This window comes from Abramis brama (genome assembly GCF_963993115.1).
Source record: "Abramis brama genome assembly, chromosome: 14".
Taxonomy (NCBI): domain Eukaryota; kingdom Metazoa; phylum Chordata; class Actinopteri; order Cypriniformes; family Leuciscidae; genus Abramis; species Abramis brama.
The window spans coordinates 37,168,603-37,186,717 of record NC_139976.1 but is presented as its reverse complement, the minus strand read 5'-3'; the positions used below and the strand labels follow the sequence as shown (position 1 = coordinate 37,186,717).

The following is an 18,115-nucleotide window of genomic DNA, read 5'->3' as shown; positions in this document are numbered from 1 at the left end:
GCTTTCCAGTGAGAGTGAAATCTCGTGGAATCTGAGCTGTCACTCAAACCTCGCGATATTTGTTGTTTACTGTTGGCGGCTGAGGGCCCGTCCCTTCTGTACTGGAAAGCTGCTTCTGACATTTGAATGAAAAACATCCTCTCAAAAGCGCAAAAACGATGGCTTCAGCTCTGGAGCAGTTCGTGAATAATGTGCGGCAACTTTCCGCTCAAGGTACGGACATTTACACCGCTCGTGAACACTCAGAGTAACGAATCCATGGGCTAACTAGCTTAATGCTAAAACTAGTTAGCGTGATAGCATGCTAGCTGTTTATACTTCAGGCAGTAACACATGGTATTTGTTTATCTTACTCTGTTCGTCCGACTACTAATACAAAAACGTAAAGCTGCTGAATATTTGCACATCATAACCGTTTAGCTTTTATATTAATGAAATTACTGGACGTGTCATGTTAGCTGAGTCATTTATAAAATATGGCATAAAATACATCCATAACAATAATAGTAAACCTGTAATTGGTTATCTTCCGGATCTTACTATTAGTTGCATTGACATCATGGATAAAAATTATTAACAACTTGTGTTATTTCTGTAAAGAGGAGTCAGAAACAATCTTACAATATTTTCAGATTTACAATCTTACAGATTTTTTTGGGTAACGTTAACGTTATCCGCTTTCATCAAGTGTTTTTTAAAAAAAAAATATTGTTACAATATCTGATACGATGGTCTTCTTTATGATACTGGTTAATTGGAGATGGACAATATAATTAAAATTCATATACATACAGCAAAATACATGTCAGCTGTACCAAATGGCTGACTTAAAGATCTTTTATGATAAAAAACAATTTTAAAGTTATGAAATCTCTGCCACTGAAAAAGATAATTGATGTGTTGGATGTATGAAGAATCAAATACAAAAAGATGTGATGTTTCTTATCAATGTTTCTCTGTCACGTATAGCCAATCTGCAGGGAGACGGAACTGTTCATCAACAAAAAATTAGACCTTGATCACATGTGCATTAACTTCAGAATAATATCACTAACATGAATCATGTTTTCATGTGCTTCTCAGGTCAGATGACTCAACTATGTGAACTGATCAATAAAAGCGGGGAGCTTCTGGCCAAGAATCTCTCCCATCTGGACACTGTTCTCGGGGCGTTGGACATCCAAGAGCACTCGCTTGGTGTTTTAGCGGTTCTGTAAGTCCGTGACTTGTTGAGTCCCATTATAGCACTGAGAGTTCATGAGGTGTTTTGTGGCCGTCTGAAAGAGTTGCTGTTTTGCAGGTTTGTGAAGTTTTCCATGCCAAACATCCCTGATTTCGAGACCTTGTTTTCCCAAGTCCAACTCTTCATCAGCACCTGCAACGGAGAGCACATCCGATACGCCACAGACACGTGTACGAAAACACCTCAGCTTGTTTGTTTGTTTTTTTCATCACACTAGCCGCGTTTCCATTACCCTTCAAATTACACAAATTGAAATTGCGAATTGAAAATACGCCCAATGGAAACACGTCAATTTAAATGCAATGGAAACAGTTTTTGCGCATTTACAGGTCAGCTGACGTAGATGACGTGGTGTGTTTGGACAGAATACGAGACAGAGTTCTTTATTAAATTCATAAAAGACAAAAAAATTACAGGAATAATAGATTCTAAACCTCAAATAAATGCCACAATCAAGACCTCGAAGCAGAAATGAGTGAGAAACACCCAGAAACGCCTCATATGTGCCACTCTCAAGTATAAGGGTCTTTCCTTGCCAATTAATGATTGGATAACACACATATGTCTCCTTCCATTAATAATAATGGCCAGCGCAGTGGCTGAGATATACATAAACCTACCAACATCCGTCGCCATGATGATTGGAAGGATTATCGCAAGAGGAAAAAATAAAGTTTTAGTCGCATAACATCGGTTAATGGAAACGCTGCCATTTCGCAATAGTTTTTTGTCGACATTTAAAAAAAAATCGCAAAAGTTTTGCGCAAATCTGTAATGGAAACGACGAGCCTACTGTATCATTTGTATTCCTCTTTTAAAGTTTTTTTCTTCTCCTTTCAGTTGCTGGTCTGTGCCATCAGTTGACAAATGCCCTTGTAGAAAGAAAACAGGCAAGTGTCTTTCTGTCATTTTAGAGTTGTTATCTTTAAATGACACGAGTGATGTTAAGTTGTCTTGTCCTCCACAGCCCTTGCGTGGAATAAGTATACTTAAACAGGCCATAGACAAGATGCAGATGAACACAAATCAGCTTACCTCAGTGCACGCAGACCTGTGTCAGGTGAGTCTGGAGTCGGAGAACATTACTTTGTGTCAGTTAGGGTTGTGCCGATAGACGATAGTATTGTGTATCGACTATAGTCAGAGATATCGCTGCTGGCAGATGCCTTTGACAATATCAATACGATAATTAGCTCGTTTTCCCATTAATGCATTAAATCATCATTATTATTATGAAGGTAGTATTGTTATTAAATCATTTATGAATTACAATTAACTTGCCTTGCCTAAATTCATAACGACATCACCACATAACCACACTTGCTACATCACCGACGCGCGTATGAGATCCATTCACAAATTGTCAAGAGTGCTTGCTTTAACAAACGCATCATTTTTATACAGAGCCAAGATGAAGACGGCATCGTTGTTCGTCAGTATTTTGTTTCCATAGCACATTAACAAAACATTTAATGACACTAATAACACTAAAAACAATACAATTAAAAAATATTAATGATAATAATAATATCACTAAAATTATATAGGCCTAATAACAGTCTTTAGTTCACGAACGCAGCACAACTCTGCCATCTGTGAAAATCAAAAGCAACTTCAAACACTTGTTTAACAAGTTAATATTCTTCTAATTATTTCACTGTCAATAATGTAAGTCCACAAGAGAAATATTAAGCCAGTAAATTAAGATAGTTGCTATACCGTTATATCCACCGTCGTCTCTGAGAGAACGCGCCGTTAATGCAGTGAAAGCTCAGTCCGTTTCTGCTTTCACTTTCAGGGAATGAGCGCGTTTACATGCACGTTATTAACTCGATTATGCTGAATAAACTGACAATGCATGTCATGTAAATTAACCCGTTTTCCTTTATCGGAGTCAAGTCATAAGTTTAAGTATAACCGATCGACTTTTAGATTTTTGCCTTTGATTTCTCCCGGCATTTAAAACACATTAACCCGCGTTCTTTGGGCTTATTGAAGTGCATCCAGACAGAGAGAGCACTGGTAGGAGGACATATATCACAAACTCCGACTCTTGACCTAAGAAATTATTAAAACGTGTTCCCATCTCGTGCAGAAGTACAGTCAAAATGCTGCATCTGTAATGGCATGAGAGGATAATGTGTGTCCGTAAATTTCCCGCTGACATGTTGAAATATTCCGATTCAGATACAAGAATGATTAGGATCTTTTTTTACCTCACTATACCGGGAAATAACCTGATTTAGCCTATTAATAAACACTCCACCTTTGCTAGCAAAATAGAAAACAATTCTCATATATAAAATGAATGAATAAAACAAGCAAATTAACGAGTAAATAAGCAAGTTAATAATCAAATAAGTAAGCCCCGCCCCCCTCACGATAATATCGTGTATCGCCGATCTCACAGGCTGACGATAGGACGATATGAAAATGGAGCATATCGCCCAACCCTAGTGTCAGTGCAGTGTTATTAACTTGTTATAGATAATTAAAGATGGAATTGTTTAGTAAGCAAAGTAAGAGGCAACAGTAAACGCTGTGAAAATGATAATACAGGGATGTTTTGGTTATTATTATTTATTGCAGTGGAAAGTCTGTCATTGTAATAGCTAAGAGAACAAACTAAACATTATGTCTGACAAATATGAACAATTGAAATGAAATCCCTGCCAAGCTGTCAGTTTCAGTAAATGAAAGAACGTTCTGGCGAGAAACGCAGGCGACTTCAGCCCAGATGTTTATTAGTCAAGTTGGCTTTTGATCATTTTAGACAGAAAATTTGTACTTTTTTGAATTTGAATTGTTTAAAGTCCCCCTGTAGTCAATAATTGTATCCCTTAAAACTCATCTTTGATCACCAAAATGACACGTTTAAGCGTTTTTTCATGCCTTAAAATAGTTTGAATGTAACTCGACACCCTTGTCTTATTTAGTATACGCGGTTCTAGGAATATGCAAATACAATCTACAGATCAGTCATGATAAGAGACTTTGATAGTTTTTCAGGAGGTTTCCCAGACAGCGTTTAAATTAAGATGGGAGTAGGCCTTAATCTAGAACGATTAATTAAACATGGCTTTCTGAAACACAGATTAAGTACAGGGGCCAGTTGCATAAACACAGCTGGACTGTGTCTTAAGAACTAGTATGATCAACTAGAAGTTAGTTAGGGGTAATCAGTCTTACTGTTCGGTGTCAAATTAGACCAATCTACGTTTTTATGCTACTGACTTAAAAAAGTTATTAACAGTTTTAAAGAATAAAATTGGATGACTAACTTGTAAGACTAGTCTTAACAGTTCATGCAACTGGCCACAGATTACTAAAACTTGGGCAATGAAGTCCTTAACTAAAACCAAATAAAATGCATTTAAAACCATTTGTGCTAATCTTAAAGGGTTAGTTCACCCAAAAATGAAAATTCTGTCAATAATTACATGTTGTTCCAACCCCGTAAGACTTTCGTTCATCTTCGTAACACAAATTAAGATATTTTTGATGAAATCTGAGAGCTGTCTCACTCCTCCATAGGCTTCTAGGTTATTGAAACTTTCCGGCCCAGAAAGTTAGTAAAGACATCGTTAAAATAGTCCAAGTGACTACAGTGGCTCAACCTTAAGTTTATCAAGCGACGAGAATACTTTTTATGCGCAAAAACAAACTAAAATAACAACTTTATTCAACTCTTCATGTTCTTCTGTGTGTCTCTGAGTGAGTGAACAGCGCAGCGCTTCTGGGTTTTACGTCAGAACGGAGGCTCGCTATTGGCTGACGCTGGTCATGTGATGCGTGTGATGCTGGCCAATAGTTAGCCTACATTCTGACGTAGTTATTTTTCTCGTCGCTTGATAAACTTAAGGTTGAGCCACTGTAGTCACTTGGACTATTTTAAAGATTCTCTTTACTAACTTTCTGGTCCGGCAAGTGTTAATTACAGAGAAGCCTATGGGGGAGTGAGACAGCTCTCACTTTCTGAACGAAAGTCTTACAGGGTTGGAACAACATGAGGGTGAGTAATTACTGACAGAATTTTCATTTTTAGGTGAACTAACCCTTTAATTAAGTTTGCCTATAAAACATGGAATGAACCATGAAAAGCTTAAAATTATATGGAACCAATAAGAAAATCCAAGGAAAAAACTTTACTTAGAAAAAGTAAAGAACTAACTTTACTAAGAAAAGGAATGCCTGGAAATCTATTTGTAATTAATTCAATGCAAATGAACCCATCTAGAACAATAAAACAACTTCAGGTAAGATTGAATCATAAGCTTTATTACCTTACTGTTTTGTGGACATTACAGTGGTAATTCAATACCGGTGTTGTGGAAGAATTTACAAATAAACCTAAAAAAAACCTGTTGTTGACGACCATGAAAAATACAATTAAACAAACCTGCCAGGAGGTTAATGTTGTGTTTGAAAGAAGAAGACGTGTGTTTGTGTATGTATATACAGATCTTCACTGACATAGTCAACAAGTAATCCATGTGTAATCTTTGAAACAACATTAATCTGAAGTTAAACCTCCCTTGTGTTAGGTTTAGTTTAAGCCTCAGTTTAGTCCTGAAATAGCTCTAGTCTTCCTCAAGGAAATCAGTTTATTAATCTCTGGACTAGACCTTACTATTAAAAACCATGACAGAGAAAGCAGATTTCTGTTAATCTGGTTTAAAAGCCCATTTTAGTCTTGGACTAGGCGATGTCTGTCCAGGAAACCGCTCCTTTGAGGAGTCTTTTATATAGAAACAAATGGTGCCTAATTAAAAGCTAAATATTAGTACAATGAAAGCACAACATTTTAAAGAATAAATAGTATTGAAACAACATCTAGTGCATTCATTTCATGAAAAAAGAAAGAAGCTTGTGGACGAAAAGGATGTGGACTGTAACACCGTGTCCTAACTACACGCGCCGCGCGATAAAAGGTTGTTTTCCATGTTAATCAGAGAGTTTGTCCTAACCAGCCGCGACGGCGACATGCGACGATTCTCTTTTAGAAACGGTTTCTATTTTCCTGTGACGTCGCGCTGGAACAACAAACACAGAGTGTGGCGATGATAATCTCAGGTGCTGTTTATGTGCTTTATTTAATGTTAAAAGTGGGTAATGTGACCCTGAACATCATTTAGTGCTCCAGCTTTGAAGCTGTAAAAGCAACAATGGATAATTCACCTCAGATCTTCAAATTAAACAAATAGAAACAAGAACGTTCAAACTGTGAACAAACAGTGTATTCTTTGACAAAGATTGTTCTAGTAACTCAGCCTATGTATTTTAATAATGTTTAAATGGTGTAATATTTGTGAGTTTGATTATGTAGCGACATCCATTTTCTTGCGAGTGTCGTCAAGATTACTCTCTGGTGCCGTGACTCCGCCCACACGCTGTTCTGATTGGCTGACTCCGCCCACACACTGTTCTGATTGGCTGACTCCGCCCACACGCTGTTCTGATTGGCTGTGGGTTTTGATTGATTTTGATTGATTTTCGTGTCTACTTAGGACAGGGCTATTCAATTGGCGGCCCGCGGGCCAAATGCGGCCCGCCAATCATCTCCATGCGGCCCGACGTCACCAACCTCCCTCCTCCTCTTTTCCTGACGGTGCGGCTAATTCAGTTTGATACTCGCTCCGATTGACCTGAGAAACGTTTTACGTGCGAATATTTCAGCAGTTATTATATGTGTCCCGAATTTATGTCGACTGAACCAGCGATAGGCTACCAATCATTCGTGAATGAATCATTCTTTTGGTTCGATTCTAAACGCGCTTGCATGACGGTCTAAAACTATTCGGATTCATTCGGACCGCTCCGTCACTGAATCATCTGAAGCGGTTTCTCGGTCAGTACAGTATAACAACAAATAGCGCTGTTTACAGTTGTTTCACTAGTTGTTTCAACACGGCCCAGAACGGAGTTGCGTTTACTCCCGGTCCCGGACACTATTAAACAGCGTTGCGACAACCAGTGGGAAGCGTTTCAGTTCGACAGAAACCTCTCTGCTACAAACCACAAATCACTCGATGATTTAATTAGTATTAAATCGGAGGAAACAGCCTCAACATTCCCAATAAGAATGATGAGGAAAGCAGGAGAAACATTGTGGCATGAACGAAATTAGAAAACTTTAAATCCCCTAATCACCCTTACAAACATTTACCATGAATGTACTGTAGTAATTTACCATTGGTTGGGCAGAAATGTGCAATATTTATATTGAATACTATGTATTAATAAATAAATATAGTAAATATATATATATACTATAATATCATACTAGTATAATAGTAAATATAGTGATTTATATTGCATTAGTTTTATTAGGTGGGTAGAGGAATATATAATTAATGCTTGTTATGAAATGATGTCAGTTTCTTTGTAAAGGTGCGTATAGTTTTTAACTTGTGTTTAGGCATTTTTTATACAGTGGGAGTGAGTAGCCTGTGGTTATCAAGTCTCACTGTCAGAATATTTTCATTTAAGCATAACAATTATAAATTATTATTATTTCTCACCAACAGCTATAAGTTTGTATAAATAATTAATTTGTTCCAAGGAAAATAGCTGTAAATTATCAAGTTTTTTATTTATTATGGTTTTATATATTTGCATAGGCTACTGTTGGGTACCACATTTACAAGTAAATACCACACTTTTTTAGAGTTACTTTAACTTATTTATTGAAACTGTTATGTTTCAATAAATAAGATAAACCCCCAAACCAACCCACCGGCCCACCTCAACTTTTCGATTTGATAATGCGGCCCTCGAATGAAACTAATTGAATAGCCCTGACTTAGGATATAAGTGATAAACATCAGAGGGTTAAACAGACTTTCTTTTTCAGATGTTTATTGTGCAACTAATAATAATGCAGCCCTGTGTTTACAGTTATGCCTATTAGCCAAGTGCTTCAAACCTGCAGTCCCGTTCCTGGAGCTGGACATGATGGATATTTGCAAGGAGAACGGAGCGTATGATGCAAAGCCCTTTCTGTGTTATTACTACTATGGAGGCATGATCTACACGGGTCTGAAGAACTTTGAACGGGCACTGTATTTCTTTGAACAGGTATTCATTTTTTTGTGCAGTCTTGCATGCATTTTGTGGAAGAACGTTGTTTAGGTTGTGCTTCGGCTCTGCGTGACTGTGTGGATGAATATGGTTCTTTCAAATGACTAAAAAAAATAGAGAGATTATCCTATCGCTCATTAAACATTCAGTCTGCTAGGCTTAAGAGATTTAACCAATTTAGATGGAAAGGATCTCAAGCTGACTAGCTGAGGACGTTACTGTAGCTTTACCCATTAAAGCAACACCAAAGATTATTTTGTACCTTAAAATAATGTTTCCAATATCGTTTCAGTGGTTCATCAACTTGTAACAGGGTGAACGGCACTTCTGCATTCGCTTTGCGACCCTCTATCGGCTATAACCGCACATGCAAGTTTGCCAGATCGGGTAGCGGATCTGTAGTTCGAATGAGACATAAGAAACTACAAATTTGACTTGCTTTACGACAAGCGTTACAATAGCAAAAAAATAGCAAGCTATGTCATTATTTTGTTTTGCTTTGTTTCTGATGTTGCAATACATCATACTTTCATAAAATCATGCAACATACTCTACCTTGTCTGTGGACATCGATCATTCCAAAGCCGGTGCTGGATAAACAGGCTGCCGTTGGCTAAATTATTTTCGACAGCGATAATGGACAATTCCGCTTCCAACCTGTAGGGGGACCGCAGAGGAAAAGTGCTTTGGTGTTGCTTTAATAGACATGATACTTCCTGGCAAATAAACTTCAGTACAGTGCTACAACAACCATAATGAAATGATCTTCACAACAGGTAATGCTTTACAGTGAACTCTTTTGGAGAGACACGTATGACAGTTTATCTGTTCAATAAAACACATTCTCTCCTGTTGAGTGATAAACACACCATCATCTCTGCGTCACTTTTACAACATTTCAAATCCCTCAGTTCTCTGTTCTCTCACACAAACACACTCTCACACACACACACACGCGCGCGTGCGCGCGCGCTTACACACACACACACACACACACACACACACACACACACACACACACTCAAGCGCTTGCACACACACACAAACACACACACACACACACACACTGTCAACACTCACTCACACACACACACACACTCACTGTCAACACTCTCACCACACACACACTGTCAACACACACACACACTCACTGTCAACACTCTCACCACACACACACACACACACTCAAGCGCTTGCACACTCTCACACACACACACACACACACACTGTCAACACTCTCACCACACACACACACTCACACTCAAGCGCTTGCACACTCTCACACACACACACACACACACTGTCAACACACTCACACTCACTCACACACACACACTCACGCGCTTGCACACTCACACGCACACACACTGTCACACTCACATGCACACACACTGTCACACACACACACACTCACACACACACTCACTCTCTCACACACACTCACAAACACACACACACACACACACACTCTCGCACACACACTCGCACACTCACACTCTCACACACACACACTCTTTTGTACACACACACTTGCTCACACACACTCACACACACACACACACTCACACACACCAACTCAAACACACTCCCACACCAGACACTCGTCAAAGCAGCCGTAGCAACTTCTTCCAAATGTTTTTTTAATATATATGTATATTTTGCATCCTCATGTCTAATTCCCCAGTAAATAAGTATCTATTCTACTCCTCTAGCCTTAAGTGAATCTGTCTGTCTATCTTCAGGCAATAACCACTCCTGCGATGGCTGTCAGTCACATCATGTTAGAAGCGTACAAGAAGTACATCCTCGTGTCCCTCATCCTTCATGGCAAAGTCCAGCAGCTTCCCAAATACACGTCACAGATCGTGGGCCGATTCATCAAGGTGAGCCTTTCTGCCTCGACATTAGGGACAATTAACATGAGCTAGCGCTTAAACCGGTTTGGATTATTGCGATTATTAGGCATGCACCGATACCACTTTTTTTCAGTATTCGCCGATACCAAGTACCATTATGAGTATTTAAAGGGTTAGTTCACCCAAAAAATCTGACACCCAAATTCTGTCAGTAATTACTCACCCTCATGTTGTTCCAACCCTGCAAGTCTTTCGTTTATCTTCGGATCACAAATTAACTCCCGTTGTCAGAGGCCCACACTGAAGAACACTAATAGTTGGATAAAGTCGTTATTTTTCCGCACAAAAAGTATTGTCGTCGCATGATAAACTTAATGTAGAGCCACTGTAGTCACTTGGACTATTTTAACGATGTTTTTAATAACTATTCTGGGCCGGCGAGTTTGGGTCCCTCTGAAAGCCTATGGAAGAGTGAGACCGCTCTCAGATTTCATCAAAAATATCTTAATTTGTGATCCGAAGATGAATGAAAGACTAACATGGTTGGAACAACATGAGGGTGAGTAATTACTGACAGAATTTTCATTTTTGGGTGAACTAACCCTTTAATAATACCATTACAGTTCTTCTAACAATGTTTTATTTTCATCAGGTGTTTTTCACTCTCTGACTAACAAAGTAAACAGGCCTATACAACTTGTATAATCAAATTGCTTGTGTTAAAGGTGCTATTTCTCACCCGTCCTATTAACAATTTAGCAGAGCATACTTAGCAGTCTGCTCTACTTTTATCATCATCGCTTAAAATATCTCCAGACGGCTGACATTACTCCTCCTCCTCCTGCCTCCTCGAGACGTTAGGCTAATGTCAGGTTGCCAAAAGGGGCCGTTGTCATTCACATATTGCGTTTTTTGCGCATGCAAATTCGTTATTTCACTATGTAGACACGCGGCAATCGCGCTCATAATAGAAGTGACGTGCATGCGGTGCGCTCGTTTTTCCAGGCGCGTCTATGTTCATGGTTGCATAGCAACGACAGACGCCACGGGAGAGCAAGTGCTTGTGGAAAGAAGGAGAAACATTTTACGGAAATGGTGCGGCCGCGCTCTCCACGTGTTTTTAGATATGATATGTGAACAGCCCCTTAAAGTGGTATCCGGTGCGGTTGCATCGGGGTAGTTTTACGAGTACATGAGCAGAGTACTGGGCCGACACCCGAATACTGGTATCGGTCGGTGCATCCCTAGAGATTATGCTTTCGCAAAGGTTGCGATATTTCTTTTTTCTATGCGCATCATGTCAGTGACGTACGGCTCTGTGATCAGTAGTAAACGCGGCTCACTCTGAACGCACTGAGTTTGAGTCGCTTATAACGAGCATTTGAAAAAGCAACACGTCTTTCCAGACATGAGACGCATTTATGTACCTCTTGTCCAACAAAAGACAACATTAATAACACGCTTTTCCTCCAAACTCACTTCATGAGGACAGCTGAGCTCCTCCTCCTGTGAGATGATGAGATTAAACACACGACTGCCTTATTCTATCAAAGCGTCTCAATCTTCTGTTTATTCAGAGACAGAGAGTGTGATGACCGATAGGGGTTTCCTGGAATGATGTGTGTTATCGTACTTCTGTGGCGTGTGTTTGTGAGACGCCCTCTAGTGTTCAGATGAAGCAGCGTTTACTACCGATCAGCCGTACTCTGACAAACTCATAAAATAATCGCAGCCTTTGCCAAATTGCGTGCAGTTTCATTTTGATTAATCGTGCCGCCCTACTCAACATGTAATGTGGCGTTTCTGCTCTTGACCTGGACTTCAGGAGAGCACTTTAAAAGGGGTGGTTGATTATGATTTGACTTTTCTAACTTTAGTTAGTGTGTAATGTTGCTGTTTGAGCATAAACAACATCTGCAAAGTTACAACGCTCAAAGTTCAAAGCAAAGGGAGATATTTGCTTTTAAAGAAATCGCTTTTTAAGGACTACAACAAACGGCTGGTAGAGACTACACCACATTCCTCCCGGGTTAGTGACATCACCAACCATAAAATTTACATAAACCCCGCCCCCTGAACACGATTTATAAATTATCAAGACAGAATATGCTAATCAATGACTAGAAGATAACTACACATCAGCTTCATAAATTCATCAACTAACCATTCAGAAATGTCCTGTTGCTTCTACATGTTGTCACTTCTTCTAGAGTCTCTCCATCATTGTCTGACTCCGGTTTGAACATAAAAGGCTAAACGTTTTTGAAATGTTCAGTGTTTGTGTGTGTGAAGTAAAATGACACAAGCTTTTCAAGCTCCGCCCCCTGTGCCGGGAGCAGCAGCTCATTTACATTTAAAGGGACACACACAAAAACGGTGTGTTTTTGCTCACCCTCAAAAAGTGACAACTTTAACATGCTATATATAAATATCTGTGGGGTATTTTGAGCTAAAACTTCACACACACACTCTGGGGACATCAGAGACACATTTTACATCTTGTGAAAAGGGCATTATACCACCCCTTCAAAGGCTCCATAAGCTAATCATCTTTTGTGTGTGTGTTTGTGATGTAAAGCCCCTCAGTAATGCTTACCACGAGCTGGCTCAGGTGTACGCCACCAATAACCCGGCAGAGCTGCGTCTTCAGGTCAGCAAACACAGCGAGACGTTTGCACGAGACAACAACACCGGCCTGGTCAAACAATGCCTGTCCTCACTCTACAAGAAGAACATTCAGAGGCTAACCAAGGTCTGAAGTTGCAATAATCAGATGCTCTGCGTGTATTTCGTTTGATTTGTAAATTTGCAGACGTGATATACTGTGTGCTGATAAACGGAAATGGTGATCTCTGTTCTTTTGATTGACAGACATTCTTGACATTATCCTTACAAGACATGGCAAGTCGAGTTCAGCTCTCCGGCCCTCAAGAAGCCGAGAAATACGTCCTGCATATGGTAGGAAATCGGCTTCACAACGACACACAGCTCCTCTAATCACATGTTTATTTTGTGACATTCGCCATTGGAAATTAATGGGAAATTCTTAAAAATATTATTATTAATCAGCCACAGTAGTTTTTGATAATATGTAAATATGCATCCAAATGAAAAGCCTAATAAAAGTGAGTATTTATGTGTAAGCGACTAGGGAACGTATGGAAGCTTGTTTTTGCCACGGAACAAAAAAAGAAATTTTGACTTTATTTCATTTTATTTTATGCGAGAAAATTAGACATGAACTAGTGTAAATGTAATTTGTATCATAGTTTTATTAATATTTTGAATTAGCCTTTTTTTAAATATTTTTTTGTGTTCATGTTTAGTTTAATTTTTAGATTTCATTATGCGCTTTATTGTTATTTTTTTAAAATATTGCTATTAAAGTTTAATTTATTCTTTATTTTAGTTTATTTAGTTTTAGTTTTTATTGATTTCCAGTTGATTTTAGTGATTCAACTTTCAAATTTTCTGTTCGTTTTTCAACATTTATTTATATTTTATTCTATTTTGGCTTTATTTCAGTAAACAGAAATGTTTTTAATAGCTTTTAGTATTAGTTACGATAATAACCCTGAAACAAACTTACACTTGCGATTGGGAAAAAAGTCAGAATTGTGAGATATTTTTAGATTTATTTATTTCTGTGGCAGAAACAAGCTTACATATATAAATATATATTTTCTACTTGATTATTTCCTGTTGAGAATCACTGGATTTTTTGCAGTGACTACTGGACACATTATTTAATCAATTTGTTTTGCCTTGCTTCATGTTTGTTTAATATTTACAGATTGTTGGTGCTCAAATCTTTCCTTTTTCATCTCTCAGATTGACGATGGAGAGATTTATGCAAGTATCAACCAGAAAGACGGCATGGTCTGTTTCCATGACAACCCTGAGAAATACAACAACCCTGCAATGCTCCACAAAATTGACCAAGAGGTCAGTCATTATAAAACAGTGCTTTTCTCACTTCACTGCTGATGTAGTAGAAAACAAGAACATGAAGCCTAAAATACCACCAGAGAACAACAAGCACTGTATATTTACACCCTCATTATCTCTTTAATCATCTCTTTCAAGGACATTCGAGAGAAATTTGAATACATACTTATATTTTTATGATAAATGTAATGTATATGAAGAAGAAATATCAGATTCTGCACTACTTGAATTAAACTATAAATGCTATATAATATGTTTATGCACAACTGATTTGTTATTCATTATATAATGTTTATTTCAGATATTTAAACACTCATTTATATGTTATAGTCTTGAGTCCACAGATTGAGTGTTAATCTGTCTTTGACTCTAATGCAGATGCTGAAATGTATAGAATTGGATGAGAAACTAAAGTCCATGGATCAGGAAATCACCGTAAATCCTCAGTTCGTGCAAAAGGTACCAGTTTGAGCAACATTATGAATTAAAGCTCTTATAACCAGGTAGGGGTTGGGCAATTTTATATCATGAACAATCTTGAAGACGTCTGACTGCGCTGACTGGCCATATTATATCATGTGACTTTCATGCATGGCGACACATTTGATAAAAATGTTCGATCAATCAAATTTTAGTTTTGATTTTGATTTTGGCTTCCGAACGATTATGAAAACGTGATAATCAAGATAAAATGATCATTGTGCCGCATGCCGTTCCTTTCCTTTAAAGCGGTGCTTTTGTCCCTCTTTAAAAGCCTGAACTTTACCTTCAAATAATGTAACGTGAGTTGAAAAATAGTTATTAAAAGTGCATTAAACTGCGAAAGAGAATGATCCTCACGCACTTTTGTTGAGCATGCATCAAGACACGGATGAGCTAAGTTTACTTGGGGTTTCAGGCGCACACAAATGTCAAAATATCCGCTTTGGCGAGTATTTACATAACATTTTTGTGTCTTTCTTTCCTAGAAAACATTCCAGGATTTTCCTCCATATAGTGACTTCAATGGGGTCCAACGGGTCGAAGGTCCAGATGTGAGTTTCAGTGCAGCTTCAAAGTCTCGACACGATCCAGCCGAGGAATAAGAGTCTCATCCAGACAAACCAGCGGACATTTTACAACAAAATAAACATTTATATACTTTTTAACCACTAGTGCTCGTCCTGCACTGGCTGTGATGCGACACACATTACGTAATGACGGTGGACAGGTCAAGCGTGACGTAGGAGGAACTACAGACCCAGTGTTTACAAAGTCAAGAGTGTTACAAAAATAAGGTACAACAATGATGTTGGATGATTTTGAAGCTGGATAAACCTCCTTCTCCACACTTGTAAACACTGGGTCGGTACTTTCACCTATGTCTCACGCTTGACCTTTCCAACATGATTTTACATAATGCGTGAAGTCGTGGATGCGCATCACAGAGTCATTTTTGTAATAAAATGTCCGCTGGTTTGTCTATAAGACTCTTATTCCTCAGCTGGATCGTGTCGAGACTTTGAAGCTGCACTGAAACTCACATCTGGACCTTCGACCCGTTGGACCCCATTGAAGACACTATATGGAGGAAAATCCTGGAATGATTTCCTCAAAAACCTTCATTTCTTTTCCACTGAAGAAAGAAAGATATGAACGTCTTGGATGACGTGGGGGAGAGTAAATTATCAGGAAATTTTAATTCTGAAGTGAACTACTCCTTTAAGGCCGTGTGTCCACCAAAGCGGTTTTAGCTATGAGCGCTCGAGAGCGTTTTGGCAGCGCAGCATTTTTTCCAGCTGAGACGCTTTGCTCGTTATGATACGGAATATCCGCGAAAGTGTTACTAGTATCTCATTTCACAGATCGTTTGTTTCTGTGTTGATTCTATATTGAAATGTCGATACAATGTAACATATTTTCTCTGGTTCTTGTTTTAAAGGTCCCATATTGTCAAAACTGAAATTTCCTGTCTTTTTTCATGATAACTGAGATCTAGGGGCGATGAATCTACCATTTAAGTCGATCCACAGACAAATGCACACAGCCTGCATAAAGGAGCTGTGCCTTTTCACGAGCCGTTGTGACTTCCGTATAAATGTGATGTCAGAACTGCTCAGTCACCGCCTTCTGTCTCCACCCCCATCAATGGTGGGTCACTCAGAAAACAACAGGCCAATCAGAAGAGAAGCTCATGAATATTAAGTAGACTGGCTAAAATCGACCTGTTCTTGGCAGAGCTCCTGAGAAAGGAGCTGTAAAAATATATTGAGATGGTTTTTGGTACTTATACCACAAATATATATTCTTCAGGACATCAAAACCTAAAAACTTCATAAAGGTGTACAATATGGGACCTTTAAATTATTTTGTTCCGTTATTCTGCTTGTTGTCGTCATCTGTTGACGTGGAATGTGGCGGTTGGTCGGTGTGGTATTAGTCCCGCCCCTCCTCCACTGTGATTGGACGGTTGGGTAAAAAGTGACAGTGATGAGCACTGCGTTTTATCCAAAGTTGAACATTCAAAAAATACGCCAAAAGACGCTTTGGTGGACACACAGCCTATGTGAATAAAGAAATCAGATGCGTGTCATTAGATTAGATCCATGCGTTTGGTCTTAAAGCCTCTTGCAAGTATCTGCTGCTGTCTGTTATTAATGTTAAAAGACAAAGACAACATCACTCGCTGCTCTTGACTGAATAACTGTAGTAGTTTTAATAAGAATCAATGTATATTTAATTCATACAGTGGAGACTTTATGCAGTGTGTTAACGTTTAAAGGGATACGCCACTTTTTTTGGAAATAGGCTCATTTTACAACTCCCCCAGAGTTAAACAGTTGAGTTTAATCATTTTCGAATCCAGGTCTGGCGGTACCACTTTTAGCATAGCTTAGCATAGATCATTGAATCGGACAAGACCATTAGCATCTCTCTCTAGTATCGAGTTTCGATATTCGCCTGAAAATAGCCCCCAGCTCGGTAACTTCCAACGTGACCAGGACTAAGTTTTTTAAGACCTATTTTCAGGCGCTGCGTCATATCATTACGCCTGCTGGACTCATGGTACGGCAGCAAAGTTTCTTGATTATTACGCAGGAATGAGAGTATAGTTCTTGCCATATCAGCCTAGAAAATCGCAACTTTACATTTTCCGTCAGTCTTAGTACATGATGTAACTACAGAAGAGTCAAGTTTTAAATAGGAAAAATATCTTTGGTCATTTTTTTTGAGAGAGATGCTAATGGTCCTGTCTGATTCAATGATCTATGCTAAGCTATGCTAAAAGTGCTACCGCCAGACCCGGAGTCAAAACCGGTAAGACTGAACTGTTTAACTCTGGGGGAGTTGTAAAATGAGCCTATTTCCAAAAAAAGTGGAGTATCCCTTTAACTCATGACTGTTTGGACAACTGATTGTTTAATGCACTACTGTGTTTTAAATTGTGCAAATATATCAGTCTGGATATTCTCCATCTCAGAATTGGGAAAATCACGATTGAAATCTCGGATTGTGATAGTTTATCATAAGATCATGAAATGTTTGGGAAAATCGCCCATCCCTAAAACCAGGTTGTGATTCCAGTATTAATTTGTGTGTTTTCCCGTTTCCAGAGTATGGGAACGCAGGAGGATGACGTCGGCAGCAAGACGTCAAGCTACTCTTGAAGCTTTAGGGTGGATCACTGCGTTATCCCCGCGTCCCCGTCCTCATCCCAAAAGCTGGAAAACCTTCATGCTCTGTTGAATATGGACTATATTGGAGGAAAACGTAAATGTGTGGAATGACCCTTTTTTTTTTTTTTTTTTTGTCACAGTGCAACCCTAAACAAGAACTCATTTTTGTCAGTGTTTATTTATCAATGCTTGGTTGACATGCCACTTGCATCATTCATGGTCATGCGAAATAAAGAAACTGGACTTCTTTGTTCAAAAGAGTTGATGCTTGTCTTTATTGCAACGCCTCAGAACGAGATCATACACGTGCAAAAAGCCGAACTTGACCAATG

The 18,115-nt window shown here is 38.8% G+C and overlaps 1 protein-coding gene across 1 annotated transcript; it reads left to right on the top strand.

Annotated features, from left to right (window-relative positions):
• Positions 1–54: 54 nt before the first annotated feature.
• On the top strand, positions 55–18,044 carry cops3 (COP9 signalosome subunit 3). Its single transcript, XM_084135001.1, has 12 exons — positions 55–213; positions 1,084–1,213; positions 1,301–1,413; positions 2,084–2,133; positions 2,211–2,303; positions 8,141–8,320; positions 10,066–10,206; positions 12,758–12,931; positions 13,051–13,137; positions 14,011–14,124; positions 14,506–14,586; positions 17,721–18,044. Exons 1-12 carry the CDS (start codon positions 159–161, stop codon positions 17,772–17,774), a joined length of 1,272 nt encoding a protein of 423 aa, XP_083991127.1. The 5' UTR covers positions 55–158; the 3' UTR covers positions 17,775–18,044.
• The last annotated feature ends 71 nt before the right edge of the window (positions 18,045–18,115 follow it).

Bases quoted from the DNA above. Each gene is read 5' to 3' on its own strand.
- cops3 (XM_084135001.1), top strand. From the start codon at position 159: ATGGCTTCAGCTCTGGAGCAGTTCGTGAATAATGTGCGGCAACTTTCC. The intron at 214-1,083 runs GTACGGACATTT...TGTGCTTCTCAG, and splicing joins GCGGCAACTTTCCGCTCAAG to GTCAGATGACTCAACTATGT. The intron at 2,134-2,210 runs GCAAGTGTCTTT...TGTCCTCCACAG, and splicing joins CCCTTGTAGAAAGAAAACAG to CCCTTGCGTGGAATAAGTAT.